The 18,268-nt window shown below is 40.3% G+C and overlaps 1 protein-coding gene across 1 annotated transcript in view; it reads right to left on the reverse strand.

Moving 5' to 3' along the window:
- The window catches only part of DIAPH1 (diaphanous related formin 1), a gene marked incomplete at both ends in the record, with an annotated part of 88,021 nt that overhangs the window by 38,838 nt on the left and 30,915 nt on the right, over positions 1–18,268 (reverse strand). The window contains 14 exons of the mRNA XM_084251675.1: positions 5,000–5,135; positions 6,591–7,382; positions 8,588–8,767; positions 9,519–9,583; positions 10,048–10,163; positions 10,894–11,010; positions 11,677–11,795; positions 11,938–12,048; positions 12,537–12,645; positions 14,112–14,251; positions 15,646–15,709; positions 16,508–16,594; positions 16,781–16,911; positions 17,180–17,281. Coding sequence (XP_084107801.1) covers positions 5,000–5,135; positions 6,591–7,382; positions 8,588–8,767; positions 9,519–9,583; positions 10,048–10,163; positions 10,894–11,010; positions 11,677–11,795; positions 11,938–12,048; positions 12,537–12,645; positions 14,112–14,251; positions 15,646–15,709; positions 16,508–16,594; positions 16,781–16,911; positions 17,180–17,281 — 2,269 coding nt within the window. The remainder of the gene's footprint in view (positions 1–4,999; positions 5,136–6,590; positions 7,383–8,587; positions 8,768–9,518; positions 9,584–10,047; positions 10,164–10,893; positions 11,011–11,676; positions 11,796–11,937; positions 12,049–12,536; positions 12,646–14,111; positions 14,252–15,645; positions 15,710–16,507; positions 16,595–16,780; positions 16,912–17,179; positions 17,282–18,268) is intronic.

Genomic DNA, 18,268 nt, shown 5'->3' on the forward strand with positions numbered 1-18,268 from the left:
ACCTAGTGGACAAAAGAGGATCACAGGGAAAAGGAAAAAGTCCCCTTTTTTTGTAAAGGGGAGTTGCTTCCCCACCACAGACTCCTGATGCAGCCTAAAGTCTGAAGAAAGTCAGTTCTGGGAGAGCAGTAGACAAGTAAAGGCATCGCTGTTGTCAACAGTTCTGACTTGTAGGACAAAAGCACAAGCCTTTGGATCTCAATCCACACAGTCAAATCCTAACTAGAATATTGTTATTGTTTATGAAATTCACAGCTCTAGCAGAATTCTTTCTCAGTTGCTGCCATTAACCACTTGTGGAACTTTTCTGATGCTCAGTCCCCATAATGTGCATTACACGTTACCACGGAGAGGGTCCAATGCTACATACTGTCCATTGCACATTCACTAATCTAAGGATGCTTAGCTTCTGAGTCCAAGATGCTTAGCTTCTGACTGTGCTGACCAAAAGAGAGAAAAATGAAAAGGACTAGAAGTTTTAAGCACTGCCCATCTAATTTGAATTCAAAATATTTCCTAGTAGGAATAAATTAACTAAGTAAATTGCCAATTTACAGGGAGTCAAGAGCTCAGAAGTAAGAGAGAATCCTTAAGAGAGAAAAAAGCATGAACTAAATAACCCTTATTATAAATGTGAGGGCCAGTTCCTCTCTCTCGGTTGTCTAAGTTTAAAAAAAAAAAAAAAAAAGGTACACATCTTCCTGAACCTTAAGGCAGCAGTGGAGACTATAGCAAGCAGATCTAGAGTGAGGCAAATGTTTTCTTTAAATGTCTGTTCCTCACAGAGCATGGGTTAGGAATCAGTAAAGTTTAAGGATGATACAGCCATGTTTAACAAATAGTAGAGTTGTGGTTAGCAAGCAAGAGAGGAAATAATGCAACATTATGAAAACCTAGTGTCCAAATAACTTCTTCATCAACACTGGGAACTAATGGGCAGAAATAATCCAGGTCGGACTTTCACTGTACTAAATAAAGCATGTCTTATTTCTCTAACCAGATCAGTTTTGCTACAATCGAACATACTATAGTCAGAACCTGTGTCCTCCTCTTCAACTCTAAACACCCAGTAAGCACACTTACTTTGCCCAATCTAATGTTGCTTTTTTGTCCTAAGAGTCACTGCTGATTCAGGGACCTCTATGGCTGAATGAGAAAGCCAGCACACCCTTTCTTCCAATATCTGTCTGGGTCCAAGCTTTTAGAAGCCCTCAAGGCAGATACAAACACTTCTGGGAAGCAGAGAGCTAGAGTAAGGCCTTTGGAGGCACACAGGGTGAACCCTGGCTCTGGCACTTATTACACAATTTTAACAAAGTTATTTCACCAATGCCCCTATTTTCTTCTCTGGAAGAGAAACATTTATAGAGTGGTAACTGAGTATTTACCATTTAGTTATATTACCAATATTGAGACTATGAATGAAAGACTTAGAAATTGAAACTGGTTACTTGCTTGAAGAAAGGATTAAGGATGAAGGTATTCTGAAATGTTATCCTCAAGAGGGTTAAAGCACCATAAGCAAAGTAAACCTGGTTTTCATACTGAGGAGCCTGAGTCCTCTGAGTTCTCACCTCTGAACTTTCTTAACCTTTCAATTCCCTACCTGATAAAAAACTAAACTCCAGGGCCTCCCTGGTGGCGCAGGTGGTTGAGTGCAGTGCTGTGAAGCTGTCCGCTGCCTCTGCAGTGCCAGTTCGATTGCCACCAGCCACGGAGATAACCACATGGCGTGGCAGACCTTTCCTGTCTCGCCCGCTGCTCCCCTCAGCAGTGTGTTTTGGTCAGTCTGCCTGTTCTGTTCCCTGCTCTGTCTCTGGTGAATCCTCTCACCCTCCCGCACATCTGACCTGTACCCCATTTCTTGTATAAAAATAAATAAATCTTTAAAAAAAAGAACACCAAAAAACCCCTAAACTTCAACTTAAGAAGCCCAATGTCTGTTTATTAAGATGCTTTTGGGGGGGCATTTTGTGACGAAGGGAGCACCTGGGAACAGTATTGAGTTTGCCAATCTGAGCACTAAGAGAGGAAGGGTAAAAAGCACAAGAAAGGCAAGGAAGTTAGTGACCCCAGGCACAGTGGGTGTTACACATGGCACTGTGTCTGTAAGCAGCACTTTCGCCTGTGACTTGCTGCCCATGCATGTGGTGTCAAAGCAACTTTGTTTCCAAGAAAGACACACTTTAAAACAAGTCCCAACATTCAAAAACCTCCTGCATTACCATAGATTCATGGAGTAACTAAGAGGTAAAAAAGTAGGAATATTTAGAAGGAAAAAAAAAAGTCAGACAACATTGAAGTCAGTAAAACAAAAGAAACAATTTTTCACAGGAGGAGGTAACTTGTTCCTTGGAGGAAATGATTGCAAACATACTGATGTAGCATGGTTTACAAGAAACAGGAAGGTTCTATTACATCTGAGTATTCTAGATAACTGTCAGAGTTGGGTATACTATACTTGACAGAAGAAAAATTTCTCTCCCAGGAAATTCTTTAAATGCTTAAGATCTAAGAAAACTGCTCATTCTTTACTAATTTTCAAGAATACCTTCTCTAGGGCTTCCTAATGGAAAGACTGGGCAATTAAGGCAGTGTGCCAATTTAACATCTGAGAATACTAAAATGAAAAGATATTTAAAGACTAGCTAGAAATTTCCTTCACTAAAATAGTAGCAATCTATAGGTAATGATTATTACTACATAAAAATCAATACAGTTACTAAAATAAATTGACTAATCCATACTTATTCTTTTCAGGTTAAGATACAGAGATTTGAGATTAATTTTCAAGGCAGAAGTTGAGAGCTGAAAAAGCATTAAAAAGTTCAGTTACATTGCTGAAAATAATAGAAGACGATGTAAGATCCTACTTGGGTATATAGTATAAAGAATACTATATAGCAAGTCACAGTGCAAGGAAGAAGGCTGAAATCAGAAAAACCCACTATAATCAATAGTAACACAAACGTACAGGATAAAAAAGGATGAAAGCAGGGGAGGAGAGGAGTCCAGTCAACGCACAGTTGCAGTGGCACTGAGAACAGAGACTGCAGCTCAAGAAAGGTGCCTGGATGTCAACTGGAGGTTGACACACTGGAGGTCAACTCAGGGACAGAGTCTGTGAGTTATAAATTAGGAAATTGGGCCTCCCTGGTGGCGCAAGGGATTAAGATGCAACCTGATGCAACCTATGAAGCTTCCTGCAGCCACTGCAGTGCGAGTTTGATCCCCAGCCAGGGAGCTACCCACATGGTGCAGCAGACCTCTCCTGACTCGCTCGCTGCTCCCCTCAGCAGTGTATTTCAGTCAATTTGCCTATTCTGTTCCCCACTCTCTCTCTGGTAAATCCTCTCACCTCCCACACCTCTGGCCTGTACCCCAGTTCTTGTATGCATAAATAAACAAATCTTTAAAAAAATTAAATAAATTAGGCAATTATTTGACTTTGACTTTTATCATCAACTAGTCCTTATTGATACGTTAGATACATCAGAGCAATGAAAGTGGTCAGTACCACAGTACTTTTAACTAAAAAGATGGACGTCATTTCCTGGGCTGAACTTTTAGTTTAAAAGGTGATATTTCTTTTAGTGGAAAAGGCCACTTCGCCTTGAATGTGGGACAAACAGGGCAGGTCTGAGCAACACTGATCTTACACTCTGAGATACACACATGACACGGGGCTAACAAAGGCATCTGGTGAAATGTTAGGTTCCTTATTAGAACAAAGCGCAGTGTGATTCCATCAGATAACTTATGGAAAAAAAATTATTATTTTAAAATGTTTATTTAGGGGGAAGGACAATGCTTCAATATTGCACTTAATTTTCATCACATTTAGGGTCTTAATAAACCACTAAATAAACAAAAAAAGCTAGTAGAAGATGGAAACTAAATTCTTAGCTATAATTATCATTAAGGACATGACAACATCTTTCAAATACTGTATACCTCAGGAGAAATATCTGTAAGTACCCCATTACAAGGCAGCACGAAACCACAAGAATTAGGAAGTGAAGAAAAAGAGGGCAAAACAGATCAGTGCTTCTAAAATAAAGCGGAAGATATGAAGGTAAACAAGAAGTACAAGAATTGTTATTAAAGATAAGGACAAGAAGTCAAGACCCCTGGATCTGGTCATATGACCTTGGGCAAGTCACCTAATTAGTCTACATACGCTACAGAATAGAGATATTATATTTTCTGCCCATCTCACAAGGTTTCCTTGCAGATCAAACAGGGTAATATATGTTAGTATAATTTGAAAATTATAAAACATAATACTATTATAAGGTAATGGTATTATTATCACTCAACTTAAAATTATTTGTTTCCCTGTTAGTTAACATCATGGCTACTGTCCTGCTAGACTATCAAAAAAAAAAAAAAAAAAGTAAAAAGCCAGAAAAAAGAGAACTCAATCCCTATTCTAATCTCAGTTTCCTAAAGAGAAATCCCTCCATACCTATTTCATGTTTTCCTATAATATTCAACAGACCCAAAGGATCACTTACCTTTCGATGCTACAGGAGCAAAGCACCAGACAGGAGAAAACATCAGGTATTGGAAATAAATGGAAGAAAGAAAAGGAATTACACATAGTTCTTAATTATTGTAGAGAGTCATCTAACCACCCCACCTGACTCTGTCCAATCCCTGTCAATTAAGTGCTTAGGTTTGGAGATGGCACTTTCTCAGTGCCAGAATTCATTCAAGAGCATCATCAAAATGGGCCTGAATGAGCGTTATTGCCTTAAATCAGTATTTCCACAAGTGATAGTTACACAGCATACCTATGCACAAAAACAAAAACCACAAAAACTGGGGGGGTGGGGGGGGCAATTTTACATACAACAATTTTCTTTCCTAAAGCCATCCTCAGAATATGAAAATATCTAATTTTCTTCTACATGGGAAAACCCCTCTCACTTTACCCCTCACCCACTGAAGGGGAAGACATGAGGAAATCCACTTGAAGTGTGCACTGAACCTGTACATGAAAGAGGAGAATACTCACTCTTGGTCTGGGCAGAGAAGGTATGGGTAAGTTTGGCAAAAAGATCATTGTTCTCAAATCGGTCCTCCTGCACCTTTGTCCAGAAGCAGTCCTGGGAAAGATCCTCTGCAACAAACTGTGGACAGAGGCAGGGTGTTAAGAGTTACTAAGTTAAGTTCATAGCTTTCCATCCTAGAAAACGCACTAAGGTAAAAGATGGCTAACTGGTTATTTGAAACGTCATATTAGAATACAACTAGCTGAAGACAGAGGAGAGCTGTGCTGTTCAAGGTGGGATCAGGAGATGACACTTTCAGATTATTCGTTTATAGGTGATTAATCAAGAACAAGATTGAATTGTTACCTAGCCTCCTTGTAACCCCAAATCCTCTACTTTTAGAAACATTAAGGCTTTAATTTACATATCCTCATACTCTATTATATTTTTCCTCATCAGTTTGGCTAACAGTGCCAAATTTGTCCATTTTGTGAACAAATCCCTAAACTCCCTTATTTTAATTTGGTTTTGAGAAGTAAAAGCCTGGCACAAAATTATAGGGGTTTCAAACACAAAGTGGGAACAATAAAGATGCCCTGTATGACTCATTTACACTGGGGTAGTGTAACAGGGTGGTCCCCAGGAAAGGGGGAGTTTCCAGGTTTCCTACCCCACCCAAAAGGAGGGTGGAACTCAGCAGAGAAGCTCCAGAGGAGACTGAGGAAGGAAGGAAGCAGGATGGAGAGCCAGGAGGAGACCTGGAGGAGGCACATGGAATGGAGAGACATGTGAAGAAACTGTGCTTGCCTTCTGGTCGTTAACTGGGTAACACAGATGTGGGTGAGAGACCCGTGGGGAGGTGACAATGGCAGCTTTTATCTTGATTTTGATTTTGCTCTTTTCCTTCCAGACTTGTCTGGTTGTTTCTGATCCTTTTCTGTGGGTCCCCACTGAAAGATGCTTTAGACTTGTGGCAGGCTTTGGGGCTTTGCTCTGGGCCAATCCTGCTTGGGTGGGCTTTTACCCACGAGGGGATGGGTAACATTGGGTGCTTGATTTAGAAACTATATTCTTTGCCTTTTCTGTATTGTTTCCTAATTGTATTAAAGTTCCTTCCCATTAAAGTCTCATATGTTTTGTGTTGATGCGGCAGATGGCAGAACCCATTTAGACCAGGCAGGTTTGCGGGGTCTGGGCTGCCCCTTTCCCTGCCCTGTAACAGATTGGGTAGAGAGGTATTTGTACAAATCCATGACTTTTGGATCAGCACAACTATCATCAGCTTGAAGATTATGAAATGATTATTATCAACATGTGCTGCCATAGTACTCATGTTCTCAGAGAAAAGGCAAAACACAACAAGTTAAGGATAAATTTAGGTTTTATAACAGAGTACATGGCTCAAAGAACTCTCAGAGGTTATGTCTGTAATACGCAGACTATGCCTACTCTCTATTGAATAACGTAACCGTGAGTGGAACTTGAGAGATAGATATGAGACTTAAGAAAATGAAGCCCATTCATGCGCAAAATACAAAATAGGAAACTGGATCCTCACAACCTACTGATGAAAAAATGAACAGAAACACTCACCTTGGACCAGTTTGGCCTCCGGAGCTGCACCTCTGGCTTATAAAGCTTCTTTGGGGCTAATCCAAATGGCAGAACTGGGGCTGCAAATCCAACAGGGGGAGGCGGAGGCACACCCATTCCAGGTGGAGGTGGAGGAATGCCAGGTCCTCCAAAAAGTGGAGGGGGCGGAGGGATTCCAGAACTACCAGGAAGAGGAGGAGGGAGAGGTGGCATTCCTGATCCTCCAGGCAGGGGGGGAGGTGGTGGAGGAGGAATGGCACTACCCCCAGGTAATGGAGGGGGAGGTGGTGGAGGAGGAATGGCACTACCCCCAGGTAATGGAGGGGGAGGTGGTGGAGGAGGAATGGCACTACCCCCAGGTAATGGAGGGGGAGGTGGTGGAGGAGGAATGGCACTACCCCCAGGTAATGGAGGGGGAGATGGTGGAGAAAGAAAGGCATTACTACCCACAGGTAATGGAGGGGGAGGAGGTGGAGGAGGAATGGCACTACCCCCAGTTAATGGAGGGGGAGGTGGTGGAGGAGGAATCGCATTACTACCCTCAGGTAATGGAGGGGGAGGTGGTGGAGGAAGAATGGCATTACTACTCCCAGGTAATGGAGGTGGAGGAGGTGGAGGAGGTATGATATCCTCCAGCACAGAAGTGGATGGGGACAGAGAAGCAGTGCTAGCAGGTAAAGGAGGGGCAGGGGGAACAGCAGCACTGTTGGAGAGGGCCGCAGCAGCAGCTGCAGCCGAGAGAGAAGCCACTTCATTCTCGGCATCTTCCAGTTTCTTGGACAGCTTGGCAACCTACAAAGCCATTGCAGAAACATCATCAAAGGGAGAACTTCTTACTCCACTTCAGGTATGCATGGGACTGGAAGACACCTAAGGAATCCAGACTTCTCACATTTTACACATGAAGGAACTGAGAGGACAGAGGTAGACAAAATGACTTGCCTCAAGTTCGGGCCTTTGTGTTGTTAGTTTACCATGCTTTACATTAAAAAGGCAACTTTAACCTTGGTGCTTTACTTCTCCCTCTGATCAGAAAATGCAATGGTCAACTAAATCAAATACTCTAATTACATAATTAACATATGTAGTGGTATACAAGTGGTTATACAACCATGAAAGTGATAAAGTTATCAAATATCACAGATCATTTGATATCTATAACTGCAGAGACAGTGTGGGGAAAAACCTCTTCAGAGATGACAAAAAATAGTAAGAGAAAATTAGCAAATGTGGGAACAGTCTAATTGCTGGGGGGAAAGGATGTCCTGAACAAACTCCACAAATAGGTTTTAAGGACCCCACTCTTACCCCAAACCAAAGAGATCCAAGATACCAAGGACTACAAATCTCAGTGTTATCACCATTGAAGAGTGGATTGCTGGGAACTGAGGGTGGAGTTAAGCAGCCAGGTTTGGTATAAAACCAAACATGTGCGCCTTGGAAGTCCTTGGTTTTTTACTGGCTGTCAGTGTACTACTGGAGTTCCAGCTCAGTGGAACTAGTAGGACATGTTCACCAATTTAATATCTCTCTCTTTCTCCCTGTGTTAGTGATTTCTTCATTTCCCACTTTTGTACATAAACCCTTTATTAACCTTTTTGTGTGCGCCTGCAGTTAAATCTCATTTTAAGTCCCTTTTAAGTGTGTGGACGAGAACCCACAGTCAGACCAACCCATTTCACATTGGGGTTGCCCTGTAACATATATACTTCTAAATAGTAGTCACTTTTAAATTTATTAGGAGACTAGATTATCTTTACTTCTGGGTAGTATTATGACTTGTTTTATTCTTTATGTTACTGTGCATTTTCCAAATTTTCCATCTCATATATGACTTACTCCAAGAATACAACAAAAAAGTAGGAAAATTTTAAAACATGCGCTATCTAATCAGATAACCTACTAGTAGCTGCACCCGCCTCCTAGATGGAAGATGACCATGTATTGCTGCAAGGCTCATCCTAAAGTAGCTGGTGCCTTCCCTACTCAGACATTACCTCTCCTGTGAGCTGAGACACTTCTGCTTCCAGCTCCTGTTTCTTTGTATCAATTCGCTGCTTTTCACAATCCAATGCATCCTTTTCTCCTTGAAGACTCTTGAGTTTCAGCTCAAAGTCACTTTCCATCTTTTTCATTTCCACCTGTAGCTCATGTCGGGCTGTTAACTCAGAGTCCAGCTAGAAGAGATAAGAACCAGGCTCCCGGTAAGCTCGCCATCTCAGTGAGAAGCATGGTATTACTCCTCATAATGTACTGCTTTGTGTCAATACTTGATCTATAGAGTTCACTGACCCACAGAATGCCTACGTGGCACAGAAAGTGCGTGGGGGTAGAGTGGAAAATCAAAATTTTGACCTTTAAAGAGCTGGGAACCAGAAAATCATTTCCACAGCCTATTTTTTTGGTGATAGTTAAAAAAACAAACAAGCCAACCCAAAACCAAAAAAATTATCAACATAAAAAAAAACAAAAACAAAAGAAGAACCTCTCTAAGATTTTAAAGACATTTCAACCAGGATACGGTGTACAACCAAAGTAGTCCCTAGGGTCAAAAACCCCAGGCAATCATAGTCCTTAATAACCAAAGAGAGAAAGAATTCAGATATATTCTAGTGCCTATTCTAGGAATAAGAGGCCTTGTGAAGCTAACCCAAGAATGCTGGCATTATTACCTAAAATCATCACCTATCTTTCTTGTCCTGCCCAGGGGCCCAAAAACTGTACAAACTCACCACTAACTAGCTTCTCATGATACACTCATATCACTTTCTTCACTGAGTAACCTATAACAGAAAGGTTTCCTCTAGGAATCTGCTACTGTGTACTGAATGCTTTCAAAATATCACAGGTAATTGTCTCACATGTCAGAAAAATCGTAACTTTTAAACAAAAGATATACCCCCCAAGTTTTGATCTCTCTTAACACACCTTTTTTTCCAGTTCTGTAGCTTTGGCTTCAGATTTCTCCACTTTCATTTTGTCAACCATCTGGTCTGAAAAGAAGAGGAGCGAGTTAAGTAAAGCTCCCAGTTCTCCGTCTTCTCTTCTTACTACCTAAACTCTTCAATAAAACTCAAGAACAGTCTTTCGTCTTTTCAGTTATTGTTATTATTGTTCTTTTTAGTGTTCTGCTCTCGATGAAGAAATGGAACTTTCAGATAAGATCATCATATAATTTCTGTGCCCATCATCATGTAGTAAGGCCACCAACTTGGGTGCCATGAAGAATGCCTATGAGTGATACTTAAAAAGCTTTGAGATGAGCAGAACAGCTGAATTCAAAAGGTCAGGGGGTGTTTATGTAGAAATAAACAAAAAAAGCTGCATATTCCTAACAAATGTTTGTGACACCACCTAAGAGATGGAAAAAAAGGAAATAGAAGATATTGTCTCTGAAAGAAAGGTGCAAAATGTTAGAAGCAGTGGTTTAAGGTATCAGATAGAAAAGTAAACTTACCAATCAATCCCTCAATATCAATCTGGAGGTGCCGGCACTTGAAGTCAGGATCAGCCCCATTCTTGTACAGAATTATTTGAGAAATACACTCTTCAATCAACTTATAGTACTGTGGTCTATTGAAACACATGTAGTTATTAAAGGGAAACTGAAATAGAATTTTCATTTTATATATGTTTTATATATAGACAATATATAACAATATAAAGTACTATATATATACACAATAACCATACATATACACAATATTTAACAATACAAAACAATAAATGTTTTATACGCACACACATTGGGATTAAGGAAATTAATTGTTTTGACAATAGAGGAACCTAAGGATAAGTGTTTTGGAAAAGAACTATTCATAAAATTAACACAAGTATTGCTGGCCTGCTAAGAAACCCCCCTCAAGAAACCCCCCTTTTCCATATTAGTCAACCTATCTACGTCGAATAATCAAAACCTCTTGCCATACGCCCCCTAAGACCAATCCTTTTCTGTCTTAAAGCTCAGACATGATCCTTCCTGTGACAGACAATACTATTGCTGAAGTTCTAATGCCAGCCAACCTGAGTGAACTTTAAACTGCTACCCTTTGCTGTCATCCTTACCCTACCCTACCAAACCCCTTAAAATCAGCAATGGCATTTCACTCTTACACTCTGTCCTTTTTCCACAGAGATGCCTTTCAATTGTAAGTAGAGACAACTAACAACTCCCTTTATATCTGTGACTAAAAATTAACCCTAATCCCTGTCCTTTTCTTTTTCCCTTTATAGATGATATTTAAATGAGGATTCTGCTCTATTAAACTCAAATTTTAAACTTTTCACAGGCATATTGCCTTACCTGGCTTCATAGTCATTTCGAACCAAGAGTAAGTGCTGCAGGATGGAGAGGAAGTGTGGCTCTGCCTTTGAATCTTTGACTGTGTTTAAGAGAATCTGGAAGATTTCACTGAAGTCAGTGGAAAAGGAAAAACGCTAAGGAACGCATATATTTAAAAGCTATGTTTGACAGCTTGCCCACCTCTTGAATAAAGCAAAAAGATGACTATGCTAACAGCATTCCTCCTGTAAACACTGTTCAAAACTTTAAGCTCTACAGACTTCCTTTGGCCAGGACCAATGAGTTGGATGGGGTGCTATACACAGAGATGGAGGTACCTGGCTAGAGTATCAAGCAACAGACAGAAATAAAGATAACTGCCTCGGTCACTTGTGCCAAATATCAATCAGTGATCAAATTACCTTGTCAATCTTACAGATACATATGGGGAAACAAATTATAACGTTAATCCCCACTTTGTGTATGTTTTTTGAAAATCTTTATCTTAGTAAATGCTACATCTTGGTAAGCTAAACTATCATGTTCTAGGAGACCTATACTCATTTTGATGGCTGCTTCCATGCTAAGCAACCCACAAATCACCTTTGTTAACTTCTAGGGTCCATACTGAGGTTAAGTAAATACAACAGCAATCAAAATACATCTGCTTTATCTACTGAGAAGACACATGGGCTGAAGTCCTGTGCTAAATCATTTCCACATACCAATCCAGACAGGGATCTACAGCTGAATACAAACAAAAGATAGTCTCAACTATCTTGAATCTAGTCAATAAAAGGATATTCCATCTCGATTCGAATGTCCTCCAGTCGTCCCTTCAAGTCATAGGAATCTTCATCCCCTTGTTCATCAAATACTGCTAGTTGTACTCTCATATCATCATTTTCAATCTCCCGAAGTTCCTGTCAATGACAAAAGTAGATGCCAGGAAACACAAGAGTCCTATGCTGCCTGGAAACCTTTTGGTTTTTAAATTGAAAATTAAAGTTATCCCAGGGAAGAGGAAGGAACCAGCCAGCTTTCTAATGAAGTCTTGCATCTCACCTGCAACACTTGATGCAATCCCAAGCGCATCAGTTCACTTCGGATATGAACTCGGAATTCAAGTTCTTCAGCTTGTGTGATTAGAGCGTTGATTAGCTGTAGGCACCCCACCTAAAATAAGAAAATTAAGCCATTTGTCAATGTTGACTTCTAGGGATTAAGATTCCATTCTCTTAAAATGAATTCTGAAGCCCTCAAATATAACCTAGAAGATGTATTAGGCTCCATGTATTAAATTATTGGTAGATATATAAAAAAGATGACAAAGAAGATTTTCTGCTAAAGCAGTAAGACCTAAGCACAGGTCTGAAGAACTCAGAGGACTAAATATTATAATTCTAAGAATTTGATGGTAATTTGTTCCAGGCATTGGTTTTCCTCACTTTTGAATTACAAGCCTTTTATTCATCTCAAAAATGAGGAAAATAGTTCTTTCTCTGCCTTCTTAGAGGAGATAATCATTTCCCCTTCAGAACAAAATCTGAAATATAAAATATACAGTTAGGAACCACCCTGGGTGTCCTATTAAAAGGTCAAATGAACGTAAGTTTTTCCATCTTGAATTCTACCCTTGGGCCCAGCTGCAGGGGGATACATGCCTTGAGTGCAATGGAGGTTTCACTTTTTAATCCATCCAGCAGTGGCTGAAAACGTTCCACATCGTCCATTTCAGCTCTTTCTGTTATTGCCTCCAAAACCCTTACATTCCTGGCCAGGAAAAAGCATGGGAGAGAACTGCTTAGGCACTTTGACACAGACATACACAACAGGTAATACACACGGGCACAGATCAGTTACAGGTAACTTTATCATTGTTCTGTATTTTCCACATTATTCTTATCACTTAGTGCAGAGCCAGATCTGCACAGATCCTTAGCTAAAAGCTAAGGAAAATCTCTTCAGAAAACATACTCCCTGAATCCTATCCCTAAATAGATGGCAAATTTAAAACCCCTGTTTTATAAACTGATACAACCTTTGGAAGGGCATTTAATAGTACCAATTTTTAATGCATAGAACATTTGACCTACTTCTAGAAACCTGTCCAATACAAATACATAAATGTGAAAAAATATATGTACAGAGGTATTACACTGAAATAGCATTTATAATAGTAAACACTCTTATCATCTAGAGTAGGGATGAGAATTTGTTTTAAAAAGTCTACCTAATAAGCCTCTCTGATGGCGCAAGGGGTTAAGTCTTAGCATTGTGAAGCTATCACCAGCCACAGCAGAAGAGTTCAACCCCCTGGCAGGGAGCTAACCCACATGGCACAGCAGACCTCTCCTGTCTGGCCTGCTGCTCCCCTCAGCAGTGTATTTCAGTAGATCTGTCTGTTCTGCTCCCCACTCTGTCTCTGGTGTATCCTCTCACCCCCTGCACCTCTGGCTTACACCCAAGTTCTTCTATGCAAAATAAATTAAATAAAAATCTTACAATAAAGGAATAATTCTTAAAAAAAAAATCTGAAGAATAGGATTTGTCAAAGGGATGAGGCTGCTATGCTGTATTTTACATACTTGTATAATATATTGCTTGAATTGTTAAAATAATATTGTGTTACTTCTGAATTTTAGAAGAATGTAAAAGAAAACCCTTGTCCTAAATAATACAAGTATTAATGGAGAGCTAAAAGATATCCTGCTGGTCCTCTGAAAACCAGTAGTAAACGCAGGACAGCCTCCATTATATAACAATCTTTCTTTAATATTAAGATTCACAGCGTTCATATCTGGGAAGAAATACGATTTTACCTAGTATTTAAGACCAAGCAGACACACAATTAACTCAATTTCCCTCCATTTTGGGAAGATGGTTAAGAAAAGAGAATAGTGGGCCTCCCCAGTGGCGCAGCGGTTGAGCACTGGGTTGCGAAGCTGCCCGCAGCCTCTACAGCGCTGGTTAGATCCCCGGCTGTTCCCCAGCCACTGGAGGAGGGTCCCGCATGTTGCGTAGACCTCTCCTGCCACCCGTTGCTCCCCTCAGCAGTGTACTTTGGTCCTTCTGCCTGCTCTGCTCCCCGCTCTGGTGAATTCTCTCACCCTCCCGTGCTTCTGACTGTACCCAGTGCTTGTATAAATCAATCAATCAATCAATCAGTCAATCAATCTTTAAAAAAAAAAAAGAAAAAGAAAAGAGAATGGAGCAGAGAAATAGTTCCAGTCACATACATGTCCTCTGGCTGTGGTAGGATACAAAGAGCAGAAAGCAGCTTAGCTGCATCAATCATCATGTTGGGAACAGCAGGATCCATGGCTCTGACCAGCAGCAAGATTCCTTCTTCTGTCTCCAGCATGGTCTTGATTCCAAACTGGTAGGAAAGAACAGAGAAGGGGGACTTAAAGATGACAGCATCTAACCATGCAGGAGTTTGTCTTTATAAGTTAAAGGGTATCTATGCTCCCCCATCAATATTCACAGGCTGAAGCCCCAACTAGTCCCCAGTACCTCAGAATCTGACCTCACTTGGAAATAGGGTCGTTGCAGATATAATCAGTTAAGTTACAATCACAATGGAGTAGGATAGGCCCCCAATCCCATATGACTAGTATCCTTATAGAAAGGGAAAACGTGGGCCCAGACATGCAAACAGGGAGAATGCCAGGTGAACATGAAGGCAGACTGATGATACATCGACAAATCAAGGAATGCCAAAGACTTCCAGCAAGCCCCCAAGCACTAGGAGAGACGTGGAACATTCTCCCTCATAGTCTTCAGAAGCAAGCAATCTTGCTGACACTGTGAACTTGGACTTATGGCCTCTAGAACTATGAGACAATAAATTTCTGTTGCTTAAGACACTGGTTTATAGTACTTTGTTCACAGCAGCCCTACCAAACTAATACAGGGGTAGAACACGTCCCAGTGCAGCTAAAGAGAGGTGAGCACAACAAAATAATTTCCTAGTAGACAAGACACAATTAGAATTGTCTTTCAAGTATAAAAATCTTTAATTCTTATGCTTCTTTTTTTTTTTAAATTTATTAATTTATACAAGCACTGGGTACAGTCAGAAGCATGGGAGGGTGAGAGAATTTACCAGAGCCAGAGGAGAGAGAGCAGGCAGACTGATGAAGCACACTGCTGAGGGGAGCAGTAGGCGGCAGGAGAGGTCTGTGCGCCATGTGGGACCCTCGCCCCAAGGCCGGGGGATCAAACCGGCGCTGCAGAGGCTGCAGGCAGCTTCGCAGCCCAGCATTCAAGCGCTGCGCCACCGGGAAGGCCCTCTTATGCTTCTTTTAAATGCCTCCCCCATGCAGTGAACTAAGTTAATTAAAACAAAATTTAAGAGGAAGATAGATTTGAACTGAGAAGCAACTAATTGTGGGGTCCCTGGGTTTCAATACTAAACAGACAAAAAAAGATGAAAAGATTCTAAAGGTAGGAAGGGGTCGAAAAGGGAAAATAAAAGTCTAGAATAAAGTAAACCAATCAAAAAAACAGTATCTACAGGTTAGCAAATTCAAGAATTAGCAAAAGAAAGTATAGACAAAGAAAGAAAATTGATCCTACCCTCTGAAACTGACACTAAAACAGGACAAAAAAGTTCACGAAGGCTTGTATGTATGGCAATCAAACAATTAGGATACTAAGATGGAAAGTCTTGAACCTCAATTTCCTAGTTCCTTTCTGAAGTTTGCCAATAGAAGATAAAGAATGAGGGTCACAATGGGGAGGTGAATGAGAATTTAAAAAAAAACTCACTTTGTTGTTCATAAAAGCTTTCAAGCAGCGAATGATCTCATGCTGGTTACGACCATCGTAGTTTCTGCATATAGAAAAAGATAATCAGATCACTTTATTATCTATCTTTTTTGATTTGATTTTTCAATCTTCCAGACAAGATGTTAAGAACAACCCCAACTAGTAGCTGAATAAATACTAGCACATAGCACTCTGCCTGAAACAATGGCAAAAGCAGAGTAATTGAAGAGGGATTCCTCCCATCAAAAACTTCTAGCTAATCCTCTGGAGAGCCAAGAATTTAGTATGCCCTATAATTCCCTCTAGATCCTAAGTGTTAATTCTATCAGGATAACATCTGAGAGATGTTGAGATCTGTTTGTCTCACTACTTCAAATGTTTCAGAATTTGTACAGGCAGGAATTAAACATTCAGTCACTTTGGTTCAGGCTGGCTTTCAAGGTAACCTAGAGACAGTCCAAGGTGTCCCCACAATTATTCCAATCCTGAAGATTGATATAAAACTAGTTACAAACTGATTAAGTGCATAGGACTCCAAATGAAATATGAACCAGACAAGATCACAGGCCAGCTCTGGATTAAATCAGACTGCTTCCAGACTATATAAGAACTTGTGCTGGGAACTCATAATTTTGTATGGTATATATGCTGTGTTATTCACCATGAAATTTAAGTTCCTCCTCCCTTTCCGGTATCTATAATAATCATTTGTCCTCTAGTCATCCCTATGATTAATTCATTCTTAGCTAACAGCATATTCTCCCAGTACATTAAATTTAACTATTATTTGCTCCTTTAGTGTAAACAGTCAACCCCCCTACTACCCACCACCCAGAAGATATCAATACTTGGAAATTCTCACCCAGAAATCTCCTCTTTCTCATCATGAAGTCGTTTAAGGATGTCCAATAAGGAAGCCAGGCCCTCAGCACCAAATGTTTGTACCCAACTGTAAGGAACACAGACACAACATTATGAAATCAGATAAAAAAATATTCACCAAAACAGTTTATCCTGGCCACTTTTTTACTCTCAATTCAAACCATTCTCATACTTCCCTGATTCCTTTGATCTTCAGTTCCTGCCAGTGAATTCTAACCTTGGGCTACAATTCCTGTTACATGAGAATCCTCACCTAACAGGGTTGTTGTTTAGAGACACACGCAGGGACTCCAGGCAGCTGAGTAGATGCGTATCTCGCAAGCCTGACCTCAACTCCTGAATGTACATCATGGGAGACCTAGAGCTCTCCTTTTGACTCATGCCCTAGACAGGAGAGATTAGTAAACACTGGAGTCAGTCATAAATTGGAGAACAATAGTTAATACAATTAAAACAGTATCAGGGCAGATAACATCAAACACCAAACTATGTGAGAACCACAATTTCCCATCCAATCCCATATACACTTTATGAGAGAAAAAAAAAATGAGTAGGCTTACTTAATAGAATATATTAGAATTAATGAAGACATAAAACAGATAAAGTTAGGAATACAGTCTCCCATGTCATAGATAGTTGCCTTAAAACTCACAACTTTAGAGGTATGCAAATATTGAGACACCATCTCTCTCTTGATGATTATATCCTTCTCCCTCAAAGGTTGTTGTTTTTCCTCGTTTAGGTTCATATCCAGCTAATAGGGGAAGAAAAAAGAGAAAAAACAAAACTGCCTTGAATTCTTTACAGGTTTCTAGATTTTAATATTTGGCATATTTAACAAAGAGTTTAGCACACTAAATGCTTATTGAAAAAATAAGTTTTCATGATCCCTAGATTTTTTTTTTTTAAGATTTATTTATTTATGCATACAAGAGCTGGGGTACAGGCCAGAGATGCAGGGGTGGTGAGAGGATAACCAGAGACAGAGTGGGGAACAGAACAGGCAGGCTGACTGAAACGCTGCTGAGGGGAGCAGCGGGCGAGACAGGAGAGGTCTGTTTTGCCATGTGGTTTCTCCCTGGCTGGCCGGGGATCGAACTCGTGCTGCAGAGGCTGCGGATTGCTTCATAGTGCAGTGCTTAACCCCTTGTGCCACCAGGGAGGCCATGATCCCTAGAGATTTATGTTATTATAGATGGTGAAAATTCCTCAAGAATAAATGCAGTTAGCATTGTAGTACAAATATTTGCAAATATTTTTATACATACACACGTAACTTTTTTCCCAACAAAAATAGACTTAACATAGATGAAATTTTCTGCATTATTGAAAGAAAAGCACATGTAGGTTTTTTTGCTTTGGGATGGACCTTAATAATCACTTCAGAGTGAAGTACTAGATGACTGGATTATCCAAATACCAGCAAAACTGAAACCAGCAAAATCTGCGCCAATTCCTCGTAGATATAAACACCCATTACTCTTGGTAAAATCAGCTTCTGTACAAACTCCTTTCCAATGAACAAGGACTGGAATCAGATAAAGCAGGTCCCTCAAAAGATGTCACCTAAGACAAGATATCAGGGGAAAGGCTTTGCTAGGCCTGTATGATCGCATGTGTGAACCTAGTACCTTAGTGCTAAGGTACTAATACCTAGTGCCTAGCAAGTTTAACTTGGAAAAGTCCAGAATATTCTTTGAAATGGGGGACGTACACAGAGAAAGGTAGATATATGACATTT

The sequence above is a fragment of the Talpa europaea genome, assembly GCF_964194135.1.
Source record: "Talpa europaea genome assembly, chromosome: 13".
NCBI classification, from domain to species: Eukaryota; Metazoa; Chordata; class Mammalia; order Eulipotyphla; family Talpidae; genus Talpa; species Talpa europaea.